We start from the raw sequence: 24,769 nt of genomic DNA, 5'->3' as shown, positions 1-24,769 counted from the left end.
TGTAAATAGTCGAGCCCCTATATCCCGATACAGAGGCAGAATGAGCCTTCCAAGGATTTCCTAATCCTTCTTCTCCTTCTTCGGAGTACAAGCAGATCAATCGACATCATCAGCATTAGTCTGCGCAGCGACTGCCGGCGCCGCAACTCCGTTGGCGCGCTTCTCATCGAGAGCATCTGTGGAAGCCTTCTTCGCCGGGTAGTGGTCGACCTCGCCATTGCCCTTGATAACTCCGACGCGGTCGTACAGACTGCGGGCGCGCACGTAGGGGTCCAGCTGCCAAAAGCTCGAATACAGCTTCTTCGACGTCTGATCGCGCTGCGTTCCCAAGGTCTTGCGCTTCTCGGCGTCCGTCTCGTGGATCCATTCCAGTGTCTTGGCTTCAAACTCCTCATAAAGGGCCTCGCGCTCAGCTTGCAACTTGTCCCGGGTCGCCGTGTCCTTCATCTTAGCATTCTCGCCTGGCGTGGGCTCGACATATTGGTAGGTCCAAGGATCCTCACCCTCTAGCTCGCTGGGTATCCTGTTCATAGGTACAAATCCGGACAACTCCTTAACATTGTTCGTGAAATGCACCTTGGCGGCAACAACGGGGTCCAGCCAGCCTCGAATAACCTTCCAAATACCTACAAGAGCGACAAATTAGTACATCGTTGGATTTTCAGCGAACGTTACATCATACCTGGAAGATCCAGGGCGCCTTGTGCACCAGGACAACACCTAGAGATTCGGGATAGTTGGCCTCGAAAGTCTGGATCATAAACTTGATGGGCGTGTAGTCCATGTTCGCCATGGAGAAACCAGTCATGTCGAAGATGATGCATCCCGTTTCAATAGGATGCTTGAGCATTATACGTGTCGTCTCAATCAAGTAGATGGTGTACCTCTCAAGACTCTCCTGGCTTTGGTCTCCACCTTTATGTAAGCGCACCCGAATCGTGTTGATGGGCCGCCCATCCTTATCAATACCATGCTCAAAGCTCTTGCCCATGCGCATCTGCATCAGGAAATCGTGCGCAAAGGTCTTCTGGGCTTCTGTGCCCGTCTTTCTTGCTCGACGAAGTACTCTTCGCCGTTCAGCATAATGTCGTCGTCCACCTTGTAGTCTTGTCGCCACTTCATGGTGCTAACCAACATAACCAGTGCCTTGTTCACGTCCCACTTGCGGGCGCGCAGGAAGCGTAATAACAGCTGATCAGGATGGTCCATCTTGATCATCCCCCACATAGTGTGCCGAATGCTCTCGGGTGACCGGCTGGCCAAGGTCTCGCGGAAGACCTTGTTCTGGCCATATTTGTCGTCGGCGTCGTCGTCCTTGATGCCATCGAAAGAAGCCACGGCAGATGCCTTCTCGTCGGTGTTCTCCTTGCCCTTCTTATCCTTTTTCTTGAAGAGCCCTAAGCGCCTCTTCTCCTTCTTCGGCTGACCGGAGCCGTCGGAGTCCGTTCTTGGCTGAAGAGCATTATCAGGGGCTTCAGTCTCAGCGATCTCGTCCTCCGAAACGCCGCAAATCTGATAGATGAGCTTCCACAGTTCGCACAACTTGGCCTGCTCCTCAGGCGTCAAATTCCCCAAGGTACCTTCCATCTCGGGATCTATATCTAGATCAACCTTGAGTTGGTCTAGTAGTTCTGAAGTCTCAGGTACTGCGACCTCGGTCGTTTTAGTGCCGTATGCAACGATGCCTCCAATGCCAATAACAACGAATGGAACCAGGTAAAGAAGTGAGCTCGAGCTGCTGTGTAGAGTATGATAGCGCTGAGTGGTCGCTGTAGGTTGAATCGAAGTCTCAAGTTGAGTAGCTTCTCTGTTCCCCCGAAAGAAGCGCGGACTTGTTTGATATAAACGACGTGACGACCGCGGCAGTGACGTCCAAGACGAAACGGTAGTCTGGTGTAGCGACCGTGTTAGAGTTTGGGATACGAACAAGAGCGGGGAAAGTTGGCCTAACTGCTTGGAGTGGCCGAGACTGTAGTCGATGCGCAGGAAACACGCAGTTCGTATGTTTCAATGATTTGGCCAGGACGACAGAAGGAGTGATGCCCAGCGCGGCTTTCATATGGCCCGAAGGTATGTTGGGACGTAGCCAAGTCCGGGTGGCCCGTACAAATCGAGGCGCAGGCTCAGGTATAGCTTGGGCAGATTGCGTAGCCCCTCCACTTTGTATTCACAAGGAAGCGAGGTCGGTGTTTTGCTGCAGAGCACAAGCAGGGGCTGTGGTATGTAGGGATAGTCGCTTCGAACAAGTAGTCAACTCTGACCCGGCGGACTGGAGAGCTGGTTGGAGTAAATCGAAATTCCCCGTTGCCTCAGATGGGAGGGTGTCGTGTGCTCGTGGGTCGAGATTTGTGAGCCCAAAGCGGGTTGGCGATGGCACCCGTTGACAGAAGCTTAAAGGTGTTTCGACAAGGGTGTAGCGAGTCAAAAAGGAGGAGAGAAATAAAAGGAGGAGGAACACGATCACGAGAAGAACAGGCGCTGCAAGATGCGACAGCGCTACCCAGTGAGATGTTGACTATCGTTTGTTGGCATATTGGAAATCCTGGCTTTTTGGTGAGATGGAGGGTGGCTCCAGTCGCGCACCACTAGTCCTTCGTCATCATCTCTTGCATCTCATCCCCCCAAATCTCCGCCTGTTCCCCGGGAAGCTGCACCCAAGCGGCCCAATCCAGTGCCCATCCCCTCTACTAATTGCGCTATTGGTCAGAACACCACGCTTACCTAGGGATCCGCGGGTTTGGGTTGGGTATGCTTGTTATCAACAGCGTCACCTATCATCATTTGTGGTGTTTCGTTGCATTGCATTGATGGCTCTATTTATTTATGCTTGTTATGCCTGCTGTGCCAGTAGACCCTTGTACTGGTGTTGCATCTTCAATCTGGGTAAGGTACTTTTAGGCTTGCTTCATGTCCAGGCTCGGGCCAGCTAAAGTGCGGGACAGCAAAACAATGTGCAATTGACTTTGTTTGACCCCGCTAAGCGCTAGGCCTTAGGCCTTGGGTATTGATTGGTTTTGCTGTAGTCTGTCTGCATGTGTACGATAGCATCTGCGAAACACGATATGACATCTATCCGAGATACGAGGTTATTCGCACTCTATCACATCCCAAACTCCAACAAATTGTCATTGTAAGGTTAACACCTGAAACAACCCCGTCGTCTTCACCTAGACTTCATCCTGTCGGTACCTTGACAGCTTCCACTTCCACGCACACACACGCCACCGTGTGTCACCGCCAGAGAAAGCGAACCCAAACCGACTGTTTACCTACCCTTTCGACGCTCGATCCCATCCCCAGCCCCCATCCATCGAACGATCGAACCGCAAAAGCTGCTGCCTGCCTGCGCCCCCCTCCCACTTCCAGTTTAACCAACGCCCAATCAGTCCAGTCCAATACCAGGAACGGTACGGTACGGCCACAATGGACAACCCCACGCGCCCGCGCTCCACCTCCCGCTCGCGCCCGACCACGCCCCTGCGCCCGTCCTCGCGCTCCTCCTTCCGCGAGTCGGCGCAGCGGTCCGTCGAGGGCGGCCACGAGCCGTTCCCGCTCAACGTCTTCGAGCCCGCCTTCGCCGAGCTGTCCGACGCCGTGGCCGACCTCGAGGCCAACATGATGCACTTCCAGCTGATGCACGAGAGCCTGGCCCGGTTCAGCGAGGATTTCGCCAGCTTCCTGTACGGGCTCAACATGAACGCCTTCTGTGTTGACTTCCCCAAGGTATGAAAGGGGTATTCTTTGTTACTACAATGGCAGGTGGTGTCTGCAGTGGATAAGGAGGCTAACATTTATTGTTTAAAGGGCCCTATCGCCGAATCATTTCGCAGAGCGAAGCAACAAGCACAGCAAGAACCAGAACAAGCACCGCCTGCAGGTACGATAATAACATCACAACTGACAAAGTCGGCGACTGACACGACGGATTTATCTAGGCCGGTCTCGAAGTACAGAGCGTGGAGAGCCGCCGGATGGGGAGACAACCTTTATGTAAGTTGTATTTGCATTTGACTGTATGGTTCCTACTGACGCCAATTCAGGACCACCGACTTCTCCTTCGTCGAAAACCCGTCAACTACCTCCAAACCCACGCCCAAGAAATTCTCAGCGCCAGCCCCGCGGCCGTCTCGGCAGTCTCGCATGCCTCAACCCTCACGCGGCGGCGTTTCCGGCTCGCAAAGAGGCAGGTCGGGCATTGCTCGGGGCCGTGGTAGTGCTTTGCCGAGAGGAAGAGGGGTTCGATGAGTGTAGATCCGTGAAGCAAGCCTGGGTGCGCAAATGCACCAACATGTATTGTAGCAAGGGTCAGTCTAGGCTGCCATTAATTGTTCTGCATAATAGGTAGCCTCAACGCGTCTAAACATGGCAGATAGGTACGGGGACAGTCCGATAAGAAGCCATACCCGGTATTATCGCGATGGGGGTATCAGAACGCCTTGCAGACACTGTCATGCTGTGGGATAATAGCAGGTCATGCATGGTCATAGCCAGCTGAACTGCTGCGCCAATGGAGCCGATGGTTTGCAGAAAATTGGCATTGGCATATTGTATGTGACATCTCAAGTCATCATGGCCTCATCATCGTCTGCAACAGCCGGCTTCTCGGGGCCTTCGTTGTCGACCCGAAGCCCGACAGCCGCCTCGGCTTCTTTCTGGGTATATGGCTCTTCTTTCATCTGCTTGACTCTATAGGAAGTGACATGATCAGAACTCGTAATATCGAACAGAGGTGGTTCGTAATGGATTACTCGAGTCGAACTTACCTTCTCTTGTGAGGCTTTCCTTTCTGGTGGAAAAGCATATTCCTTTCACTCTCAAACCACTTGGCGCATTCGACGCAGTACCATTTTCCCAAATCCGGGAGGTCGTCGGTCGCTTTTGTCTCCTTGTATTGCGCCAGGTGCTTTGGCGATAATAAGTCGGCCTTGATCTGGTCGAGGTCACGCAGATGGCGACGGGTTTTCGTCGTCGTGCGCTTGTTTTTGATGCCCATCGTGAAAAGTCCTGCGGGTTCGTAGGCAGTTTGGTCTGTCTTCGCTCGCTCTGGGAATAGTTGCTGGTGCGCAATTGTCAAACTGGCTGAGTTAAAATGACTGATAAAGCTGCTCACTCAAGCAATCACTGCGATGAGGTTGGGCAGGTGGGATGGGATAAGGAAATATTTCGGTGGGGTATGGCTCTAAAAGTTCTATCAGCGATAAGCCAATTTCTGGGGGCGCCGGTGGGTCTGATAAGACACTCTCAGTGTAATAGAATATAAGTTGCATTAGAGCGCTTTTACTTCATCAACCAATTCCCAACATCCTGCCAGAGTGGTTAATGGGTGAGACTTGAATCCTCAGTGCGAGGTTCAGCCATCTCATGACTTCGGTCGCGTAGGTTCAAATCCTGCGGATGTCGTGAACATTTCGTTTTTACTTTTTCCTATACCATCCTTGATGATTTATCTTTCGAGACTGAGTTGTTTTTAGCTTTTGCAGCATGTTTTTTGATCGCTTGGTGAAATTGAAATGGTTTAATACACACCTTCCTAGGTACGCTGACATTGAGTGTCACGATTAGCCCCTTAATGCAGCAAGTAGGTATAGAGTAACATTAACGAAGTCGCACCATGTTGAGGGCTACGAAGAATACTCAACCTTCCTCAATTCGACAGGAAGGATCCATCAAGGCCTTTTCTTGCCAGAGTTGGGTCTCGGTCAACTGCCCTGTATATTGTTGAGTCCACGTAACACCTCCAACCTGTAGCTGTTTGGTGCAATATCCTCCCAACATAACGCCATTCATTTGTTCTAGAACCGCCGTGGACAACTCTGGCTTGCCATATGTATACGATAGAGAAACGTATTGTAGCGGGTCAGTGACATATGAAGTGAAGCCAAATCATGACCTGCCTGAGTTGAGGGCGTTGGCATGACAGTCTGCTGCTTGAGCGCCTCCTTTTCGGGGAGAGAAGGAGGTACTGAACAGACTGGCGAAAGCAAGCAGGGGCTCGTTATTCCCCAATATGTATTTGCATCAGCATTCCTTTTGACTCTCTTCGTTTTCTGTTTGTAAGTCCTGTTGAAGTCTGCGGCTAGCTCTGCTCTTGCTTGCCTGCCACGTTGGTGGTTTGGTTGCCTCTTCGGGAGACTGGATTCGACGATGAAGTTGGGAGTCGGAGGCCTACATATCTGAGCTCTTCCTATACCGGTAACTTCGCAGTATTCCACCCACGTTTTCTCCATTTCCAACGTAGTAACGGGAAATCTTGAGCAGCACGATTCTCAGCACAACGGAACCTCGAGTCAGAAAACAGTTAAGATGGCATGGAAAGCGAAGTGACTACTAACAAGGTAAAGCTACAAGGTAATGCGGACTCGGTCTATGCCATCATCTGACGGAACGGCCAAATGGAACTGTGAGCGCAGCGTCCTACTTGCCAACCCGAAGAGTAATTTTCTGCGCCGAGGAAAATATGTCGGAAAGGCACGTTTATATCATACATGGGAGCGCAATGCGCTAGGATTCAAGTCGATGTCGCTCAGTATATATCAGTGATGTTTCCAATCGAGAGGAGACGCAGCGACGCCTGGGCCCCGATCGGAGAGAAGGCCCAGAGGACGATGAGGGCAGCACCCAAGGACGCTGGACCTCCGAACGGCCAGCTGGGCAGTCGCGGCATCGTCCACGGTGGTGCTAGAAGCCAGGAGATCGATCCAACTTTTCAAGGGCGAACGCCGCATTGGAGGCGCCGCTGGATGAGTGTCTGTATCGTCCCACCCCCTATCGTCGCAAACAAGATGGGAAACACAGTCGGAGCCCATAGACGAAAAGTAGTTTCCCATCAGTAGCCGTGCCATAATGCGGAAGGTGCTTAGATACCTACATTTCGACGCTTGCAGTAGTGCAACATAGAAGTCGGGGTCTTTTACGACCTCAGCATTGCAGTGAACCTTGGCCCGATACGCGAAGACCAAAAACGCAATAGAACCGGCAAGAAGCGAGAGTTTTATGGCTAGATCGCAGAACCTGCAAGATAAAACGTAGCTCCAACGTCTTCAATCCAGACGTATCATCACATTATGGCAACGGCTGATCGAGTACATTTTAGCATTGACTAAGGTGAAAGAGACCACAGTCGGCATATTCGTGAAGAGACTGCTCTCGATTCAAACAAGACCATCCAGATCATATGGATATATGTATAGACGGGCCTCCCAAGAGAGGAAGGGAGCAGGTAAAATCACCTCGCTAAAGTCTGCGCACGCACCACCTGCAGCCGATTTCCAGCACTTTCACCACTATCTTTAGATAGTAACAGCGCAGTTAAATTAGTTATAAATCGGTTATATTCAGGTTTATTTTAATCGTAATCGTATATATTTTAATAGTAACTATACTAGCCCCTTGCGCGCCGCATAGTAGCTATGCGACGAGGGATAAAACGTAGTAGCCGGAGTATTATTTCTGGATTTAGTGTAGCCCACGCCCTCTTAATTATTTCCTTCGTATACGCTTCGTATACTATATTCTCTTTAAGGTATTAAAATTAAGGCTTTATTTTATATATTTTAAGCTTAAAGGCCTTCTATACCTATTTAATAGGGTTTAGATCGGGTAAATAGGCAGGCGATTAGATCGTCCAGATGCCCTTTAATTCGATGAACTCTTTTACGGGGTTAGATCGATATATACGCGCGTTATCCTATATAAAAGGGTCCCCAGGCTCGTTAAAAAGAAGGGCAGCTTCTAAAACCTTAATATACCGGGCAGAAGTGAAGCCGCCGCCTAGAGAGTCGGGATCTCCCCGGCAAAAGATAAAGGGGGAGGTCCCAGCCTCTCCATCCCTCTGCTACACCATTACCTACACTATAAAGCTAATCCGAGGCCTGGAATGAGGTTCAGGGTTAATTAGGTCCTTCCGGAAGCGTTCTGAGCAGTACCGGAAGACCCAACGGCCCGGTATGTGCGGTGCATTCTAGATCGTGCATTCGTTGGAAAAGAGGCAGAGTATCAGCTGTTTCAGACGCGTCGGCGAGGACCAATAACGGCAGAAAGAGTCTCTCTTTAGCGTTATCATTCGTTAAGAGGATGCGCTTCGCAGCGCGCCAGTAGCCGATCCTTTTTTTTACATAGGTTGCGGCGTGCGGTGTCGACGGAGAAGGAGCGTGGTCTGGACCTTAGCATTATATTTATATTTAAGCAGAGCTCCTTTTAAGTAGTACGGGGCTTCCGGCGTATTAATTAAAATAAATAGCGTTTTTACCGAGTCGATAATTTATGAGGGCGACTAGGTCTCGGCTTCTTTTTTAATGTTTTTCGTTTAATAAAGCGCTTTACGAGGTTATTAATAATAGCTGGCCGACGTATGCTAAACGCGTTAGCAATAGTACGCCTTAGTACACCGGCGATAGAGAGCACGAAATAGCCGTAATAGCTTCGGAAGAGTATTCGCCATTTAGCTTACGATTTACGATTAAAATACGACCGAGCTCGTTTAAATCTATATTAATTTAATAAAGTTATGGTAAAAGTAAGTTAGAAGGAAGGAAAAGATAATAAAATAAGATTTAAGGTGTTGGTGGTGCGTGCGCAGACTTTTGCGAGGTCACTTTATATTATGTAAACCTCTTGGGGGTTTTAGGGTTATCGGGATTTACTTGTTCGTCCCAATGCCCGTGACTCGTTGAAGGATACACGATCGAAACAGTAACAACCAATTCCTATTGGATTCATAGCCTCGCTAATTCCTAAATTGATCCTAGCATGCCTATTTGGTTAACTTATGTCAAGTATACTTGCATTCTCTTCTATTGCTCTATGGTATCAGCCTCCCTTTTCCCCTCTACGGGCTAATCTCTTTCTTCGTATGCTTCGTATCTTCGTTCTCAGATCTTGTCTACCTTCTCTCTCTTTCTCTCTCTAGCACTTTGCAAAGGCAAAAACATCGATACCCAATCAATCATATCCAAAGCGCGCAAGTTCTATATCTACATGTCTATATCGTTCATTCATTCACTCCTGCGCCGCCTTGAGACCCCACTTCGAGCCCTCATAATTGGCATAGCACAAGAACTCGTTCTGGAGCTCGTGGTGCTCCGGCTCGTAGGTGGTGGTGCGCACGCCGAAGGACTTGTAGAGGCGCAGGATCAGGTCCTGCATGCGCTCGCCCGTGCAGATGATGGCGCGGACTTCCTCCGGGTGGACCGACTTGGTGATGTGCCTGATCGTGAGAGAAGCTTTTGGGAGTGAGGGGGTCAGGTGTTAGTGAAGAACCGACGACAAGTGAAGTGATCAGGGATATGTGACATGTGGTATTATAACTTACTCTTCGTCTGAGTGTCAATGTTCAGGAACGGCGGGTCCACGATGAAGCGGTCCACGCTTCCCTTAAGCTCGAGAGGCACCTTCAGGGGATGGTTGTAGTCATAGTAGATGAACTCCGGGAACACGTCGAATCGACGATCGTGTTCCAGGAGGTGAAGTTTGGGCTTCGGCAGAGTGTAATCGGCAGCGTTCTGTTTGGAATGGTTAGCGCTTTGGCGGACCCCCTTTCCGTTACAAGAAATCGATTCGCAAGAGAGGACAGGATGGATGAGAACTAATTACACGACCGAGCCCTCGGCTTTCGATGGCCGAACTCAATAATAGAAAGAATCGGCTTACCAGGATATTCTTCATAGCGACGAACACGCTGGGTGCAGACACGATCGCAATGGTGGTCTCTTCGGTGGCTCCGTCGAGTAGTTGCTCTGCGAGAAGCGTCGCGCAGTCATCTGAGTACTGGTCTTGTCGTCAGCTCCCGAATCCAAACTTGTAGCCCGAACCTCTTCGGCCCCTGGCAGCTTCGAGGCAGAAACCCATGGATGGTGTCCGTCTGCCGCCCCCTCTGACGTTGGCGCTTTCCAGAGCGTAGCCCAAAGCGACCCCCTTGTCCCATCTCAGAGCTTTGTACATCTCTGGAGACAGAGGCCCACTGAATTCAGATGCTCTCTACCAATCCAGCGAATGCGAACAAGTAGACAGACCTATGCGGTTGTCTTCCCCATACGTCCACACCCCCCTTTATTCATTTACAACTCCGCACCAATTGGCACGAAGTCCCAGAAGATACCTCTGAGACGAGCTGATGAGCACTTACCCAAAACTGGCTCTCCTGCCAGTCCTCCTTGAACATGTCCCGCATGCTCAAGATCTCGACAGCGTCGGCCTGCGTCTTGAGCTTCTCAAACTTCTCCACGTGCACATCCCGCTCGTGGTAGAACTCCTTGAGCGCGTCCAATGCGCCGGCGGACAGTGTGCTATAAGGGGCGAGCTAATCAGCAAACTTGATCTTCGTGGCCGAATCCGAAAAGGGACATTCGCCAAGTTTGTGTGTGTGACCTTACTTACATGGGCTCATCGTCAAAGTCCGCCATTTTGTTTGCTGTCGGTTGTATCGCGAAAACAGGTAAACGGCCAAGTGAGCGTATAAGCGAGTTTGGAAAGCAAACAGCACACCAAAAGTTGCGCGCAAGACACCACAGGCGACAAAGTTAACAGAAAATGAGTTAAACAAACCCGATAAGTCCTTCAGTTCCTCTTACTATACCTCTATTTTTTTTCTTATTTTTTTCTTATTTTTTTCTCATTTGCCAGCTCACGAGTAAGAAAACCGAGTGAAGTGTCATGCTTGACTAAACAGTTCCAACTTTTCTGGAATCGTTTCGGCTGACCCGGTTTTCCTGGCTGACAATTTTTCCTGGGCGCGAGCCAACCATGTTTTTAGTATCGGGATTTAGCACATGGATCGGCCAGCGGTCACACGCATAGTCGCCATGCTTGTAATAAAAAGCGGTAAGCCGGCGGGTGATGCTGCGGCCCAAAGCTTTTCAACGCGGTTCGTCGCGGCGTCCGTGGCTAAGTGAGTAGTAAGTTTCACCGGACCAGTAAGTGCATCCATACCATGTCCCGAACTCCCGAAGCCGCTCCGTGGGCACCCCCCCCCCCCAAGTAAGGACAGCCCGGCTACAGATCGAAATATCGCAATATCTCACCACCTGCCACCAAACGACATAAACCCTTTCTAGACATAGGATTCAGCTTAACGAAAGGAACAAAAAGGACTTGTTTGATCTAGTTCAGGTAGTAGTAATTTTATATGTACAGGCAGGTCTCTTTCTTCTACCACCAGAGCAAGACTATCTCTACAACTCGTCAGTGACGTGGATATACTTCCTGTCTTCCCGCTTCTCCTTCTCTGTTGCCGGCGGCAGATCGTAGAAAGACGAGCTTCGGAATCCCTGCAGGTAGTGGTATGTGAAATTGCTGATGTCGCTGGGTTCGATGTTGAGGTCCTTGAATGTCTTTGCGTGTTCATCAACCTCCTGGTCAATGAACTCTCGGTCAATATCCTCGGCGGAAAGCATGGGCCACCAGAGAACCTTATTGAGGATGGCAGCGACGGGCTTCAAGACAGCCTTGGGCACGTTGATGTGTGTTCGCTTCTTGAAGATTTCGCGGTCCACCATCTCGGCAATTTCAGCGGTAGAATACTCCCGAGGGCCAAACAGCTCGTACGTCTGTCCAGCGGTGCTATCGTCGTACAGCATCTGCTCCAGGGCCTTCCCAACATCAATCGACTATTTCCAGTTAGCATCGTCCATACCCCAGGGGTTCCCGGTCCCACATACGTGTACTGGCCTGAATCGCTCTTGCATGTTGTTGGAGGTGAATTGAACAGAAGGGTTTGCGAGCTTGATCAGAAGGTTGTCCTCGAAGCCGAAGACGGGCGCGGGACGGACAATAGTCGTCTCGGGAAGATGCTTCGGGCAACCTGCTCTCCGAGACCCTTGGTGCGGAAGAACTCCGCAGACGAGTTGGGATCGGCGTTGTAGGAGGAGACGTGGACATAGCGGTCGACATCGTACTTGGCGACGGCCTCGCAGATGCGCTCGGTTCCCTCAACGTGAACGTCCTCCAGGCTGAAGTTCTTGGTCGGGTAGTTCCGGCCGATCAGGTTGTAGACGATATCGGAATGCCTGACACTGGCCTCGATCGAGTCGGTGTTGCGCAAATCGTATTCGAGAAAGTGCACACGTCCCAGATCACCAGTAACCTTGAGATGACGCTTGGCCATCTCCTCGCGGTAGGGGATGACGACCTGGCATCCTTGGCGTGCTGTATGCGCCCCAATTAGCCACATGGACTTCTAGATTGACCGCGAGTGTCCGTACCTAACCGGTTGACGATATATCTACCCAATTGACCGGTTGCGCCGAAGACTGTCACGGTGTGTCCTAGAAAGCATACGTCAGAGGGTGGTTGTATTCGGCCGGGCTCAATCGATACGCACCTCCGAGGGAATGTCTATGCAACACAAAGTCAGCAGCTTTTCGTCCAAGAACCATGTATAGCAGAATAGTTAACGCACCGTCCGCCCTGAGTCCGCAGGATCGGCTTGCCGGTGCGAGTGATGGCAACATCGGAAATGGCTCTTCGCTGGGCGACATTGAGTACGAGCCTCTGGGTTGACCGCGCGGCGGTCGCAAAAGAGGCCATTCTTGCGGCTGTCGATAGAAGCAAGAACGAAAAATGGCCTCTCCAATTCCCAATTGAATTGGTCGTGAAGTGTTCGGAGCGTTGCTGGCGGTTCTTGCTTGGAGGCCAGTCGTCAATTGGGATTGGAGCTCAACATTCAATTGATTCAAGCTGCCGCCCCAAGCTGCTTCGCTCTCCCGCCTTGCCGGCCCGCCAATCACCGTCCACATTAAAGTCATTGTGCAGAGCCTCTTCAAGCCACATCCACTTGTACAATCCCTCTGTGGCTCAAGCTTGTACCGAGCTTCATCTGTGGCTTACGCACCAACCCCCACTGCTAAGGCCCCATCGATCTAAGGCTACCAAGCAGCCGCGTTGCTGCTGGCTGGCCCGGACATCATCATAGTGGTGGAGGTTTGAAGCTGCTGTTCCGATCCAACTTTCCACATTCAAACAGCGAACCACCCCAGCTCGACTATTTGTCATCCCATTTCCGATAAACCACCTACCATTCCTCGAATCAGCTTCCACCACATCCTGCACCAACCATGAACGTCGACACCATCGCCGACTTCCTGGCCGAGCAGCGGACGAAGCTCCCGAGGAGCTTCAGGGCCTCATCATCCAGTTCGAGGACTGCTGGGAGCGGAAACTATGGCATCAACTAACTGATGCTCTGATTGAGTTCTTCAACCACCCGGGGAGCGCAAAGCAGCGCCTGCCGTTCTACAAGGTGTTCATTCTGAAGTTTGCGGATAAGATCAACCAGCTCAAGCTTGTCGACTTGGGTCTTAAGGCGGCCACACAATGTCGAGGTATGTATATCACATGCGTCAGCCAGGGTGTTTGTTTCCATTTACTGACAATGACTCTTTGCAACAGACACGCAAGAGCGGCTATCTTTCCTCCAAGACCTTGCCGAGAAGGTTGACTCAGAAGATTCCCAGGACGCCCACGTCTACGCCACCGTTGCCGGCGCCCTCACCAAGCTCAACCTGGAAGACAACGAGGGTGCGCGGAAAGATCTCGACAAGGCCGAGAAGATTCTGGAGCACTTCGACAGTGTAGAGACCAAGGTCCACGCCGCATTCTACCGCACAAACGCCACATACTACCAGGCCGAGGAAGACTTCGCCAGCTACTACCGCAATGCCCTGCTCTATCTAGCCTGCATCGACCTCACCACCCTATCCGATAAAGAGCGCAAGGCCCGCGCCTACGACCTGGGCATCGCCGCCCTGATCTCGGACTCCATCTACAACTTCGGCGAGCTGTTACAACACCCCATCCTGGGCGCGCTCACGGGCGACCTCTCGTGGCTGCACGACCTGCTCCTCGCGTTCAACCGGGGCGACCTCGCGGCCTACGAGAAGCTCTCGAACCATGTCAAGTCCAACGACATGCTGTCGGACCACCAGGTCGAGATCCAGCAGAAGATATACCTGGCGGCGCTGACCGAGGCGGTCTTCCGGCGGCCGCCCCACCAGCGCGCCATGAGCTTCGAGGCCATCGAGGCCGACACCAAGGTGAAGCACAACGAGATCGAGCACCTGGTCATGAAGGCGCTCAGCCTGGGGCTCGTCAAGGGCACCATCGACGAGGTCGATGAGCTGGTCAACTTCACCTGGGTCCAGCCGCGCGTGCTGGACATGGGCCAGATCGCGAGCATGAGTCAGCGCCTGGGCGAGTGGGGCGAGAACGTGAACAAGCTGGGCAACTGGATCGAGGCTACCGGTCAGGACATCTGGGCACCTTGATTGCACTTTCAACTTCGATCTGGCGAACAGGAAGTCTATTCCAGAAGATGGTGATGAGCTAAGTCCAGGGGTTTAGTGAAAAGGGAGTCTGGGCGACATGCCTTTCTGTAAGATAGATACCTTAGACGGCATGTCTCATGAGGTGACCAGGCCACGAGATATGAAAGCAAAAAAATCATGATCCTGCTGCTTCAGCTGCTTACTGAATTGTCCTATAAACATACAGGATCGAATAGGTGGTCATCATCATGCCTCCTCGCCTTGTGGTTTAACATCCTCCCAAGTCACTTTCTTACATTCAAAACGTCTGAATCTCAAACTTGAAGCAGCAGCAGCAGCACACCAACAAGCCCGTAACGTGCGGCTTTGATCTGTCGCTTCCTGTTACCCCTGGTTTTCTCAGGTATGTAAGGCGAATACTCCCTCGGTATATTTTGTGTTTACCCATATAGTACTCTCAGGGGGGGTTGTAAGGGATCCTTCCACGAAGCTCGTATCATGACCCACCGTTAACCTAGATAACTAACGTCTTCAACATCGCAACAACCTCGTCAGCCACAAAGCGCGGATTGTTCTTCTGGATAAAGTGCCCACAATGCGGCGCGATCACCACCCCCTCCCCCCTTGCAATTCGGGTCCTCACCCACGATGGACAGCAGCCCCTCGTTGTACTCATCCCACGCCGGCTGCACGTACCGCTCCGTCAAGCCCCTGGGCCACACCTTCAACGACTCGTCGGCGAAGGTCTCGGGGTCATGCCCCGCGACCCGGAGGAAAAGCTTCCCGTCGCCGCCGCCGCCGATGAGAATGGGCGTGTCGCTCCGCGGCAGCAGCGCCGGCAGCGTGCGGCGGTCCAGGTTCTCGGCGTTGGGCGCCGCGGGGTGGAACATGGCCCGCGCGAACGCCCGCGCGGACCGGAGCTGCTCGAGCGTGGTGTCGGCGGGCAGGTCCCGCTGCGGGCCGAACGCGGGGTCGCAGTCCGGGTCCGGGAACAGCGAGACGAAGTCGTTGCTGGCCATGTTGGAGTCGAGGGCCAGCAGGGCCGCAACGGCGCCGGGGTGGCGCTCGGCGAAGAGGCGCGATAGGGGTACGCCGAGGCTGTGGGCTACGAGGAAGAGCTGCGTGGTGGTGGTGGTTTTATTATCGGGCAAGTGATGGAGAAACTTGAGGCCGTCGATGACGGCGGAGAGGTCTTCGACGGCGTCTAGCATGTCGTGGGGCGCAGGTTTGGCGCCGTGTAGTGGCTGTGACAGGCCTTGGCCGTAGCGGTCGTAGGTAGCTGCCGTGACGGCATAGCTGCTGCTGCCGGCAGATGATAGAAGCGGCGATGGCGACGTCGCCAAGTCTGTTTGGAGCAATTGTAGAGTCGGCTGCCAGGAGGCCTGAGGTAGGCCGAGACCGTTGACAAAGACGATGAGTATCGCTTTGGATGGCTTGTCGGATGTGCCCAGTGCCGTGAATGTATACTTGATGGGGCAGTCCGGCTTGGTGGACAGAGTCATCGACCTTAGGCCAGAGATCTCCGGTGCTTCGTCCATACTGATGTTTCGAGGACAATAAAGTGCACAAGGCCAGCAACACCCTTTTAAAGATCACACATGTAAACAGCAGTCTGGCTTTGGTCAGACTCAGCACTGGAGCACTGCATCCGCCATATATTGCATTTGCTTAAAATTCTGGTTGGCTATCGGAACTACCTCCTCAAATTTCTCTTTTGCATCTATGAGGAGTTTGACTTATAGATGAAGGAGGTTGAAGGATGAGGCATGGAATAAGCATGTAAGCTTGTATCATGGCGCGGGGCATCGGTATTATCTCCGAGCGAAGGCACTACACCCGACAGCTCAAAAGATCAACCTTCAACAAGCCAAATAATTCCAAATTCGAAGACTAATTGACAGAAACGTGGTGCTCTGATACTGGTATCACTTACTCCCTGGAATTATGTCTTCGCATGCTGGCCAGAAAGAGCAGAGGGGGCTTCCCTGGGGCGTATGCCTTCAGAAAAAAACGTGCCTCACCATCAGGCAACTAATGCTACATGTATCGCAGAGCTATAGGCACCCAGGGCACCATATCATATAGGTGACTCGAACAATCGCCACGTAGAGTCTCGGTTAGCCATCAACTAGTTGTTTTTGTGCCCACAGAAGGTAGAAATTTATAGGCTGTGATGTGAACATGTTGTTGGGTTTCAATGAAGCAGCTCGGGTTCCCAGCCGAATGGTCCGCCAAGTGCAGCTGCCCCACTGTCCCGCAGGCTGTCCCGTCTCACTAGGCCGTTGCTGAGCCAACCTAGGGCCCAAACTTTGCCCTGACCGACTCCCAAAACTCCCGAAATTGGAACGGTACCTTAACCTCCATCTACTTACACCCGTTTGCCATATTAATATCGGCCCTCTATTAAGACACCACATACCCAAGTTTTTGTATAAGACATCACCACATCATATACAGACAAACACATCGCCAATATGTCGAGGACAGCATCGCACCAATTCAGCAGCGACGACGAGAGTTTTCCTTCTCTGGATTTCTTGTCGTCTAAACGCAGCCCCTCAAAAACCATGTCGCCAACCAAAAAGGCAACCACTTCTAGTGCAGCGGACAAAGAATGCACCAATGCAGCCGCCGCGGACACTCAAGTCCAGAAGGCATGTTGACTTAGAGGCCTCGACTCCGGGCTCCATGGCCAAGCCCACGCCTCTCCGCCGGAGAAAGTTGGGTAACTCGCAGGCCATCGACCAGTCCCTGTTCCAGAAATTGGGCGACATTGAGCCGCTCAGGAAGGAGAAGAAGGAGAGGCTGGTCTCGAATCCGAGGATTCTTCGCCTAAAAGCCAGCAATCTGGCGTTGAGCTCGCACGAGACGACTGCAGTGTCGTTCGAAGCGACGAACCTAGACCTGGATCTTTCTCTGTCGGATAGCGATGACACGATCATCCGGAGAAAACGGTCGCCGCGCAAAGTCAGTGGCAACAACAGCAAGCTGCGCGAGCGGAAGCGGCCTGTGACGGTCTTTGACGAGAGCTCCGAAGAGGAGGGTTCTGCTAGTATCGCAGAAGAGGAAGAGTCCACTGAGACATCAAGCGTCACCAAAGACGAAAAGGCTGCCGATGATGGCGAGGAATCTGATTTTGTGACGGCCTTGTCCCTCGACACAGACTGTTCCGAGTCCTCCTCAGCATCAGAGTTTGAGCTTCAATCAGAACCTGCAGCGCGGATCCAAAGCCCGTCAAAGTCGAAGAGAGCATCACCGGAGAAGAAGATCCTGGAAACCCTAAGAAGAAAAGGTGCTGCTTCTCGTAGCTCCCCGGCCGATAGCCCGTCGGAGTCAGGAAGTGCACCCCACACACCACCGCGCAAGACAAATGGTCGCGCCGATAAGAAGCCTTCCGCAGATGACCTGGACGATGCATTCAAGAAACTCAAGATCTTCGCAGAAGAGAACGACGACGAAGACAAGAAGCCCAAGCTTGACCCGGTCACGCCCAGGAAGGTGTTACTGCCCTCGCCAACAAAAGGTCATCAAATCCCCACGTCCCCTTGGAAACCCGAGCACAGTGAATTCTGGGACCCCGAAGTCCAGAACAAGTGGATCGATGACCATTCACCCCAGAAGCAGCCAAGCCCTCGGAAACTCGCCATGGACGGCGGCGACGTCAACACCAAGGCCGCCCTCAAGCTGAAGTACGGCACCAGCCCGGAGAAGCGGGACGCCAAGAAGGCCTTCAACGTCATCAAGGAGTCGGTCGCCGAGCGCTTCCTGGCCGAGCTGGACGAGAAGGTGACGGATGGCCAGCTGTCCAAGCTCACGGCCGCGACGGGCGGCATCACGATCAAATGGTCGACGACGCTGCAGTCGACGGCCGGCCGCGCCCACTGGAAGTGCAAGGAGACCACGACGATGACAGAGCAGCCCGACGGGTCCATGGCCTCGGGCGGCAAGCAGAAGATCCACACGGCGCACATCGAGCTCGCGACCAAGGTGCTGCTGAACGAGCCCGACCTGCTCAACACGGTGGCGCACGAGTTTTGTCATCTGGCGACCTTCATGCTGGACGGCAAGCCCAAGGCGGCGCACGGGGCCGAGTTCAAGCGCTGGGGCGCGCGGTGCTCGCGCGCGTTCGGCGACCGCAGCATCGTCGTCACGACCAAGCACAACTACGAGATCGAGTACAAGTACATCTGGCGCTGCGTCGAGTGCCTCACCGAGGTCCACCGGCACTCCAAGAGCGTCGACCCGGCCAAGCACCGCTGCGGCCGCTGTAAGGGGTGCTGCAGCAGGTGAAACCGGTGCCGCGAGGAAGTGCCGCTGCCAAGGGAGGAGAGGCCGCGAAAGGAGCGGGGGAGAAGAAGGAGAAAAAGGTCTCGGCGTACCAGGAGTTTACGGGCCAGCAGATGAAGGCGCTCAAGGCGGAGAACAAGGGCATGCCGTTTGGCGAGATGATGGCCATCGTATCGAGCCGCTGGAAGGCGCACCAGGCGGCGGCGAAGGCGTCTTCTGGTGGGGCTGCGGCTACGGCTGCTCCTTCTCCTACCGAGGAGGAGGCGATGATCGTTGCACAGATCACGGAGACGATGCAGGAGATGAGTGTGGCGGATATGTCGACATGAAGGGGTGACTGAGGCCCTTTGATGAATTGTGTACATTAGATTCTTGCTGGTTGTGGCTCTGGCGTGTTTGGCCTGTCTACTTAGGGATTTCCCAGTTCTCCCTGGCTGATGTTTGGTTCTGAGCTGCTGCTGCTTTCTGGCAGTGTGAGCATTTGTTTTAGACACGATGGATGATGCATTTTCAGGAGCAAAAAGGTTTTGGGCATGGCTTGGGCGTAGGAACTGCTGTTACTGCTGCTTTGCTTGTGTGCGCTGATACCCCTGTACAATACATGAACATTCTACATTGAGTTATAGAAACATGACAAGTGATGATGCTTCTGGAGATGCTGTGGACCCATTTCGCTACAAGCTGTGATTTCGAGACTGCTCTCTGACCGATACCTTACTGACAGAGGAATGCCGGCATACTGGAGGTGCGGATGCTATGGTGGTAAGGGAATAGAGGTGGTCTTAAAACTTTGAAGAGCACGGGTATGTTGGAATCATGATAGAGCCGAGTTACAATCTGCCATTGGTGTTGAGACTATCATGGGAAAAGATGTGACGTAATGCGCAAAGCCACTCAAGGCGTCGGAGGAGGAAAGCTCGAATGGACGAGCTCCTGTTGGACTTGGTGCTTATATCATCATGTGCACACCATTCGGTGTGAAATACATATCTACATCCCCTCAAAATAAACAGCATCATGTAGAAACATCGTCCTTTGCCATAACCGAAACCCCTGTTAAGGCCGAGGTGGTCCAAGCTCCCCAAGCTCCCGAGAGCTCTCCCCATGTGCCCCTCACTCACCTCACTCGTGGCTTCCGAGCGTACCCCTCCATAGCTGCTGCTGTTGCTGGTCATGAATACTTCGACCGGTGCTCGTGACATTTTATTCGCCCCATACCCACTCCGAAATAGTTCCATGTCCTTCCCGCGGCCTTCTTTATTAGCATCCCGCTTCATTCTGAGAAGTGCTGCTACTCCTCTAAGAAGAAGTCCAACCCTTTGCAAGACGAGGTGCGTATATTCAAGCTCATAGAGAGGCGAGGACCAGTTAACGGGGCAACTTGCATCGGAGCTACTCACTCTCCAACGTTGACGTTGATACTAATGCATGGTCAACAGAATAATTTCATCTCCTTGCGTTCGTGGATTCTCGTCATCTGTCAACAAAATGGCCGCCACTCACAGCGACTCTGACTGCATCTTCTGCAAGATCATCAAGGGTATGTGGCTTTCAATCTCGCGGGAGCTAATGCGGGACGATTCATCAAGAGGGATCGGCTGGTCTCCCCGACGCGGGTAGTAGCCGCTACAACGAGGGGGAGTCATCAAGGTCCTCTCATTCCCATTCGCCCCATGCCACTTTGGTCGGACTGGATATATGTCCTAGAGATGTCTCGCTCACGTCTCGTCTGTTTTCTCCCGTATTGAGTACATGCGGAAATGGGTTGACTCACACTGCTGGCGTTCGACAGGAGACATCCCCTCGTTTAAGCTGTTCGACAGCGACAAGACCTACGCCTTCCTCGACATCGGCCCTCTGAGTAAGGGACATTGTGTAAGCTTCCCCACCCCCTCCAATCATCTCAACTTCCCTATTACTGGCACCCTATTTCCTTGGGCCCGTCACGCAATCACTGCTCGTCGATCTGGCCCCTGTTTCCCATCCCGCCCCAGGCGAAACCAACCAAGCTTTGGACCAACCATCTGACACCAAAACCGCAGCTCGTCATCCCCAAGTACCATGGCAAGTCCCTCCAGGACATCCCCGACGAGCACCTAAGCGAGATCCTCGTCGTCGTCAAGAAGCTGGCCACGGCCACAGGCTCGACCAACTACAATGTGCTGCAGAACAACGGCCGCATTGCGCACCAGGTCGTCGATCACGTCCACTTTCACATGGTATGTCCCCTTTCTCTCTCTGTCTCTCTTTCTCTTCCCCTCCCTTTCTACTGCCTTGATGACACACAACATCAACGATAAGGAAAGTTGCTGGGAAGACTGATGACTAACTTGGAATAATAAAAGATCCCCAAGCCCAATGAGGCGGAAGGTCTGGGTATCGGCTGGCCCACCAAGCAAGCCGACATGGACGAGCTGAAGAAGTACTGCGAGGAGGTCAAGGCGAAGATGTAAAGGACTTGATTTCTTGCTAGGAACCCCCTTAATAAGAAAGCAAACAGACTGGCTCATGCCTCTTTTCATGTGACAACGCTTACATAGTCAATTCAATGCAACAACAAGAGATCACTTCCCCTTCACCCGGTTCGAGGGCTCCTCCGGTGTCGTTCAAATAAGGACTGGCGAACATTTTCGTATCAGTTGTTTATTAGGTGATGTCGAGTAATAAACGATACCCCCTAGGCGTACTATCAAGGAGTGCGAGGGTGTACCTGATAGAGGTTTCACAGTTCCAGTTCAGATAGTACCTGAGTATTCAGGTATCATGAACATTCACATTTCTATCCCTTTGCTGGTGTTTTCATAATTTACTCGTAATCATATTAGTTAAGTACCTAGTGTACTGGCTTAAGGCATACTGGTTGATGGTAGTGCAGTGCCACCGCCAGCTGCCCAGCTCAGGTTTCCTCCCAACATCACCTTCGCCGCGTTCTCCTTTCCCCCGTAGCTCCCGCGTTCCGACTACCCGAATCCAAAAGCCCAGTTGAAACCAAAACAAAACAATCCCCTTAATCTTCTTCTATGCATACTCCTCTCTCGCGTTCGGGGGTATCAAAGACGTTGTCGTAATGAAAGTTCAGAAAGCAAAAGCTCCCCATAGAAGATGAAGTCGCCGCCATCCACATCATGATGGGTTGATCCGATGCGACAGCGAACAGAGGGTGGAGGGATGAATAAGGGGAGAGGGTATAATATGCAAATGCCCGAAAGATATAGATTAGGTACCATCAGACGAAAGCATCTGGTGGACACCTTCCGCAATGCCCATACATGCATGTAATTCAACGCATTCTAGTCGTTTCGTGTATGTGCTTCTTCTTCTTTCGAGGGGGGTGGATTTTTCTTTTTTTCTTTCATGTTTTTTTTCTCTTCCGCTTCTTCGTTTTAGACTTGTGCGATCCACGCACTCTTCGATAGCCCCTTCTCCTTGCGGACAGCCCAGCCTTTGAGCGCCAACACCAAAATCTCCCACGCCATGAGCATACCGACGCACCCCATCGTCACGGTGTATACAAACATTTCGTCAAGGTCATAGTGGACCATGCCCGCAACGGTATCGCTGCTCTGTTGTTCGGAAAAGCGTTAGTCGTGTGTGCGGGCGGAGTTGGGGTTTCAAACAGGTCGTTCTCCGAGGGTAAATACACTTACACTTGCGCAGAAGATGACACCGCCAGCAATCAGACCAAACGACGTCAACAGCTCAGTCGGGGACGGGAAGGCATAATGGACTTCGGGGGCTTGAGGTACAGCAGCACGTAGGTGAAGGCTCGTGCGAACGCCGCAGCCGACAGCAGGTTGCCCCACTGCTTGTGCACCATGCTGGAGAGCTGGGACTGCTGCGTGTGCGAGCTCATCATGATTCCAGTCAACATGATGACCAGGGCCGGGATCGGGTTGATCGAGAACTCGTACTGCTTAGGGGCTTGCAGGGCATCGCGCTCCTCCTCGCTGTGCGTGTGATCTGGATGCGCATCGGCGGCATCGGTCACTGTCATGTTCAAAAGCTCGCGAATGCGAGTGGACTCGACAAGCATAGCCAACTACACCTAAGCGTTAGCATACAATTTCATCGCCTGGGTGCCGAGGCTTATAAACTTACCAGACCTCCGCCGATGAACAACACGGTGATGGAGACATGCTCAAGATCCTGGGCGCTGAACGGCTGGTCCGCATTGCCAAGATGCTCCAGAAAGATGTTGGTTGCTCCGTAGAAGAAGATGAGACCTCCTTCGACGAATTCTGCGGATGGCCTCCATTTTTGGGTGCTTTGCTTGGGTCGAACGTTCCAGGCCTGAGCAATCAGGGGTTGGTTAGCTGCAAGGTCTCATTGGTCTTATTCGACGGAGCGGCTCCGAGATGCTACTTACCCAGCCGAGCTCTCCGAAGCTGCCAGCCCATCTACCTAAATAGAAAAGACCCAACCAGAAGAACACGCCACCTTTGATCCAATGGGCTAAGCCGCCAAAGACTTCGTGTCCCTCCTATTACCACCTTGTTAGTCTCATGATGCAATAGTGATGCAAATCGCCATGCGATACACGATGCGACAACTTACAAAGAAACGCGCCCACGTAACAATGCCCGTCGTCAGTGCGATGTACCCAAGAATCAGAATGGTCCTGTCAATGATATTGTATCCCAACAACAGGAATTTCCAGGCGCGAGACGAGATCTTGCCAGCGATCTTGCCAACCAACGAGTTGGTCTTGGGAGAAGGCGACTTCATCTCAACATCCTTGAATTCGAGGTCTTCCTCCTCGTACTCCATGCCCCGGTGGTTCGCCTCGGCAGGCGACTCCTGCCCGGACGAGAGCGAGTCGCTGCGCAGGGATTCGGTGCCGGGCTCCGTGCCTTGTCCGCTATCGTTCGAGTAGCTGTACTTGTGGTGGTGGTACAGCGTGCCGTTTCCGCGCAGGTGTTCCTCCATGTTTTGGGTCGATACCGGGATGAAGGCTTGTCGTTCCTCCTTGTTGTTGTCTTTCGGCGGGGAAGCCTGGCGGCTCATGACTCCCGCCACCCGTCCGACCAGACTGATAAGCACCTGAGCGCAAACCATCCATGTTGCGACCCAGCCAATCTTGTGGTGCGCATTGTTAGGGTACAGGTCGGGCGTGCCGGCGTTGTAGCTGATACCGAGTACAACAGCGAGGGCATTCGTTACGAGGAAGACAAACTGGATTAAAAGTGTATATCGGGACTTCGCGATCGAGAACATGACAGCTGGGAGAGGCTCGTGTTAGTATAGCTCATGCGATCGCAGGGGCTTGCGAGGTGGCTGCCTACCTATTGGCAACACAAATACCCAGCCAAGCACCATCAGGACGACATGCGCATACATGACACCCCGGTGTTCAGGGTGCGAGAAGTACGTCGGTGGGTAGGAATCCAGCTTCTGGTCTTCCTGGGGCGCATCCATTTCCATCCCCTCGCCGTCGCCATGCGCCAGCACAGCGGGAAGAGCACCTAGTATGGTGGCAGCTGCGAGCAGCGACAGCGCCGTTGTTGTTGTTGACCTTGCCATCGTGGATGTGGGAGGCTTGCTACGCCAGGGCGACAGGGCGGTGGTGAGGTGGCGGTCGCGAGGTATGTACAATAGATATACTTGAAGATCCTGCAGATTAGGGATGTAGTATATCACCGCGCGACTGGTAATATTGCCGACTTAGTTACCACCAGGGTCATCCAAGCTCCAAGATATCAAGATGCAGCTGTCAACGAGGACAAGCAAGGAAAAGATAAGAGCGCCAACGAAGTTTACGACTCTGACGACGAGGGGACCAGGCCTTCTTCTACTAGGAAGCGGCTTCCTTGGGATTACTTTTTAAGTCTTGGGATCAACACCAAGAGTGCACGCCCAGAAGCCAAGCAGCAGGAAGGGAGGGTACAAGGCTTTTATGGGGGAATGAATAGGCGACAGAAGTATGCAGGTACTTCCAGGGTGGACAAGTCATATTACAAATGCCCACTCTCTCCAAAGTACCAGTATTATGTGAGTTTGGGGAAGCGCCAGCGAGGTGGGAATGGAAGGGCGCGCCGCACGACAATTCGATCTCGGCGCACAAGTCAGACCACCGACCAGACCAGCTCGGCCTTTGGGCAAAGGGCGATCGCTTCCGCGCCCGTTCGTTCGATCATGTTCGATTTAATGGGGGTATGAATGTTATGATTGGCACTTGTCCCGCTGTGCTATGCTGTGCTGTACATAACTTGTATCGATACTCTTGA

The 24,769-nt window shown here is 52.6% G+C and overlaps 11 protein-coding genes across 11 annotated transcripts; 5 read left to right on the top strand and 6 right to left on the bottom strand.

Annotated features, from left to right (window-relative positions):
- Window positions 1–96: 96 nt before the first annotated feature.
- Window positions 97–1,734, bottom strand: PG994_003405 (CRAL/TRIO domain protein; the record flags this gene model as incomplete). The annotated part of the gene is made up of 3 exons (XM_066854814.1): window positions 97–615; window positions 683–1,045; window positions 1,099–1,734. Coding segments are annotated over 3 exons (1,518 nt in total), but the record flags the coding sequence as incomplete, so codon positions are not given.
- Window positions 1,735–3,423: 1,689 nt separating this feature from the next.
- On the top strand, window positions 3,424–4,245 carry PG994_003404 (DASH complex subunit DAM1; the record flags this gene model as incomplete). The annotated part of the gene is made up of 4 exons (XM_066854813.1): window positions 3,424–3,723; window positions 3,805–3,877; window positions 3,936–3,990; window positions 4,041–4,245. 4 exons carry the CDS (start codon window positions 3,424–3,426, stop codon window positions 4,243–4,245), a joined length of 633 nt encoding a protein of 210 aa, XP_066719091.1.
- Window positions 4,246–4,559: 314 nt separating this feature from the next.
- Window positions 4,560–4,993, bottom strand: PG994_003403 (Zinc finger protein bud20; the record flags this gene model as incomplete). Its single annotated transcript, XM_066854812.1, has 2 exons — window positions 4,560–4,686; window positions 4,764–4,993. The coding sequence occupies 2 exons, from the start codon at window positions 4,991–4,993 to the stop codon at window positions 4,560–4,562; spliced, it is 357 nt and encodes a 118-aa protein (XP_066719090.1).
- Window positions 4,994–8,997: 4,004 nt separating this feature from the next.
- On the bottom strand, window positions 8,998–10,400 carry PG994_003402 (N-6 adenine-specific DNA methyltransferase 2; the record flags this gene model as incomplete). Its single annotated transcript, XM_066854811.1, has 5 exons — window positions 8,998–9,221; window positions 9,311–9,500; window positions 9,649–9,765; window positions 10,124–10,283; window positions 10,375–10,400. 5 exons carry the CDS (start codon window positions 10,398–10,400, stop codon window positions 8,998–9,000), a joined length of 717 nt encoding a protein of 238 aa, XP_066719089.1.
- Window positions 10,401–11,168: 768 nt separating this feature from the next.
- Window positions 11,169–12,522, bottom strand: PG994_003401 (NADH-ubiquinone oxidoreductase 40 kDa subunit; the record flags this gene model as incomplete). The annotated part of the gene is given in 6 exon segments (XM_066854810.1): window positions 11,169–11,603; window positions 11,655–11,786; window positions 11,798–12,141; window positions 12,198–12,260; window positions 12,317–12,330; window positions 12,395–12,522. The coding sequence occupies 6 exon segments, from the start codon at window positions 12,520–12,522 to the stop codon at window positions 11,169–11,171; spliced, it is 1,116 nt and encodes a 371-aa protein (XP_066719088.1).
- Window positions 12,523–13,049: 527 nt separating this feature from the next.
- On the top strand, window positions 13,050–14,258 carry PG994_003400 (uncharacterized protein; the record flags this gene model as incomplete). Its single annotated transcript, XM_066854809.1, has 3 exons — window positions 13,050–13,055; window positions 13,106–13,316; window positions 13,384–14,258. The coding sequence occupies 3 exons, from the start codon at window positions 13,050–13,052 to the stop codon at window positions 14,256–14,258; spliced, it is 1,092 nt and encodes a 363-aa protein (XP_066719087.1).
- Window positions 14,259–14,809: 551 nt separating this feature from the next.
- Window positions 14,810–15,796, bottom strand: PG994_003399 (uncharacterized protein; the record flags this gene model as incomplete). The annotated part of the gene is made up of 1 exon (XM_066854808.1): window positions 14,810–15,796. The coding sequence occupies one exon, from the start codon at window positions 15,794–15,796 to the stop codon at window positions 14,810–14,812; it is 987 nt and encodes a 328-aa protein (XP_066719086.1).
- A 1,084-nt stretch (window positions 15,797–16,880) lies between these two features.
- PG994_003398 (uncharacterized protein) lies at window positions 16,881–18,874 on the top strand (the record flags this gene model as incomplete). The annotated part of the gene is made up of 2 exons (XM_066854807.1): window positions 16,881–18,473; window positions 18,542–18,874. The coding sequence occupies 2 exons, from the start codon at window positions 16,881–16,883 to the stop codon at window positions 18,872–18,874; spliced, it is 1,926 nt and encodes a 641-aa protein (XP_066719085.1).
- A 1,159-nt stretch (window positions 18,875–20,033) lies between these two features.
- Window positions 20,034–20,998, top strand: PG994_003397 (uncharacterized protein; the record flags this gene model as incomplete). The annotated part of the gene is made up of 4 exons (XM_066854806.1): window positions 20,034–20,085; window positions 20,338–20,420; window positions 20,588–20,764; window positions 20,891–20,998. 4 exons carry the CDS (start codon window positions 20,034–20,036, stop codon window positions 20,996–20,998), a joined length of 420 nt encoding a protein of 139 aa, XP_066719084.1.
- Window positions 20,999–21,928: 930 nt separating this feature from the next.
- Window positions 21,929–24,065, bottom strand: PG994_003396 (uncharacterized protein; the record flags this gene model as incomplete). Its single annotated transcript, XM_066854805.1, is given in 7 exon segments — window positions 21,929–22,108; window positions 22,193–22,310; window positions 22,322–22,584; window positions 22,644–22,835; window positions 22,912–23,025; window positions 23,100–23,764; window positions 23,828–24,065. 7 exon segments carry the CDS (start codon window positions 24,063–24,065, stop codon window positions 21,929–21,931), a joined length of 1,770 nt encoding a protein of 589 aa, XP_066719083.1.
- On the top strand, window positions 24,013–24,769 carry PG994_003395 (uncharacterized protein; the record flags this gene model as incomplete). The annotated part of the gene is made up of 3 exons (XM_066854804.1): window positions 24,013–24,108; window positions 24,162–24,471; window positions 24,528–24,769. The coding sequence occupies 3 exons, from the start codon at window positions 24,013–24,015 to the stop codon at window positions 24,767–24,769; spliced, it is 648 nt and encodes a 215-aa protein (XP_066719082.1).

This window comes from Apiospora phragmitis, assembly GCF_038363925.1.
Source record: "Apiospora phragmitis strain CBS 135458 chromosome Unknown utg000004l:1.0-3135199.0:1.0-3139288.0, whole genome shotgun sequence".
Lineage (NCBI taxonomy): Eukaryota > Fungi > Ascomycota > Sordariomycetes > Amphisphaeriales > Apiosporaceae > Apiospora > Apiospora phragmitis.
This window is presented reverse-complemented; position numbering and strand designations above follow the sequence as displayed.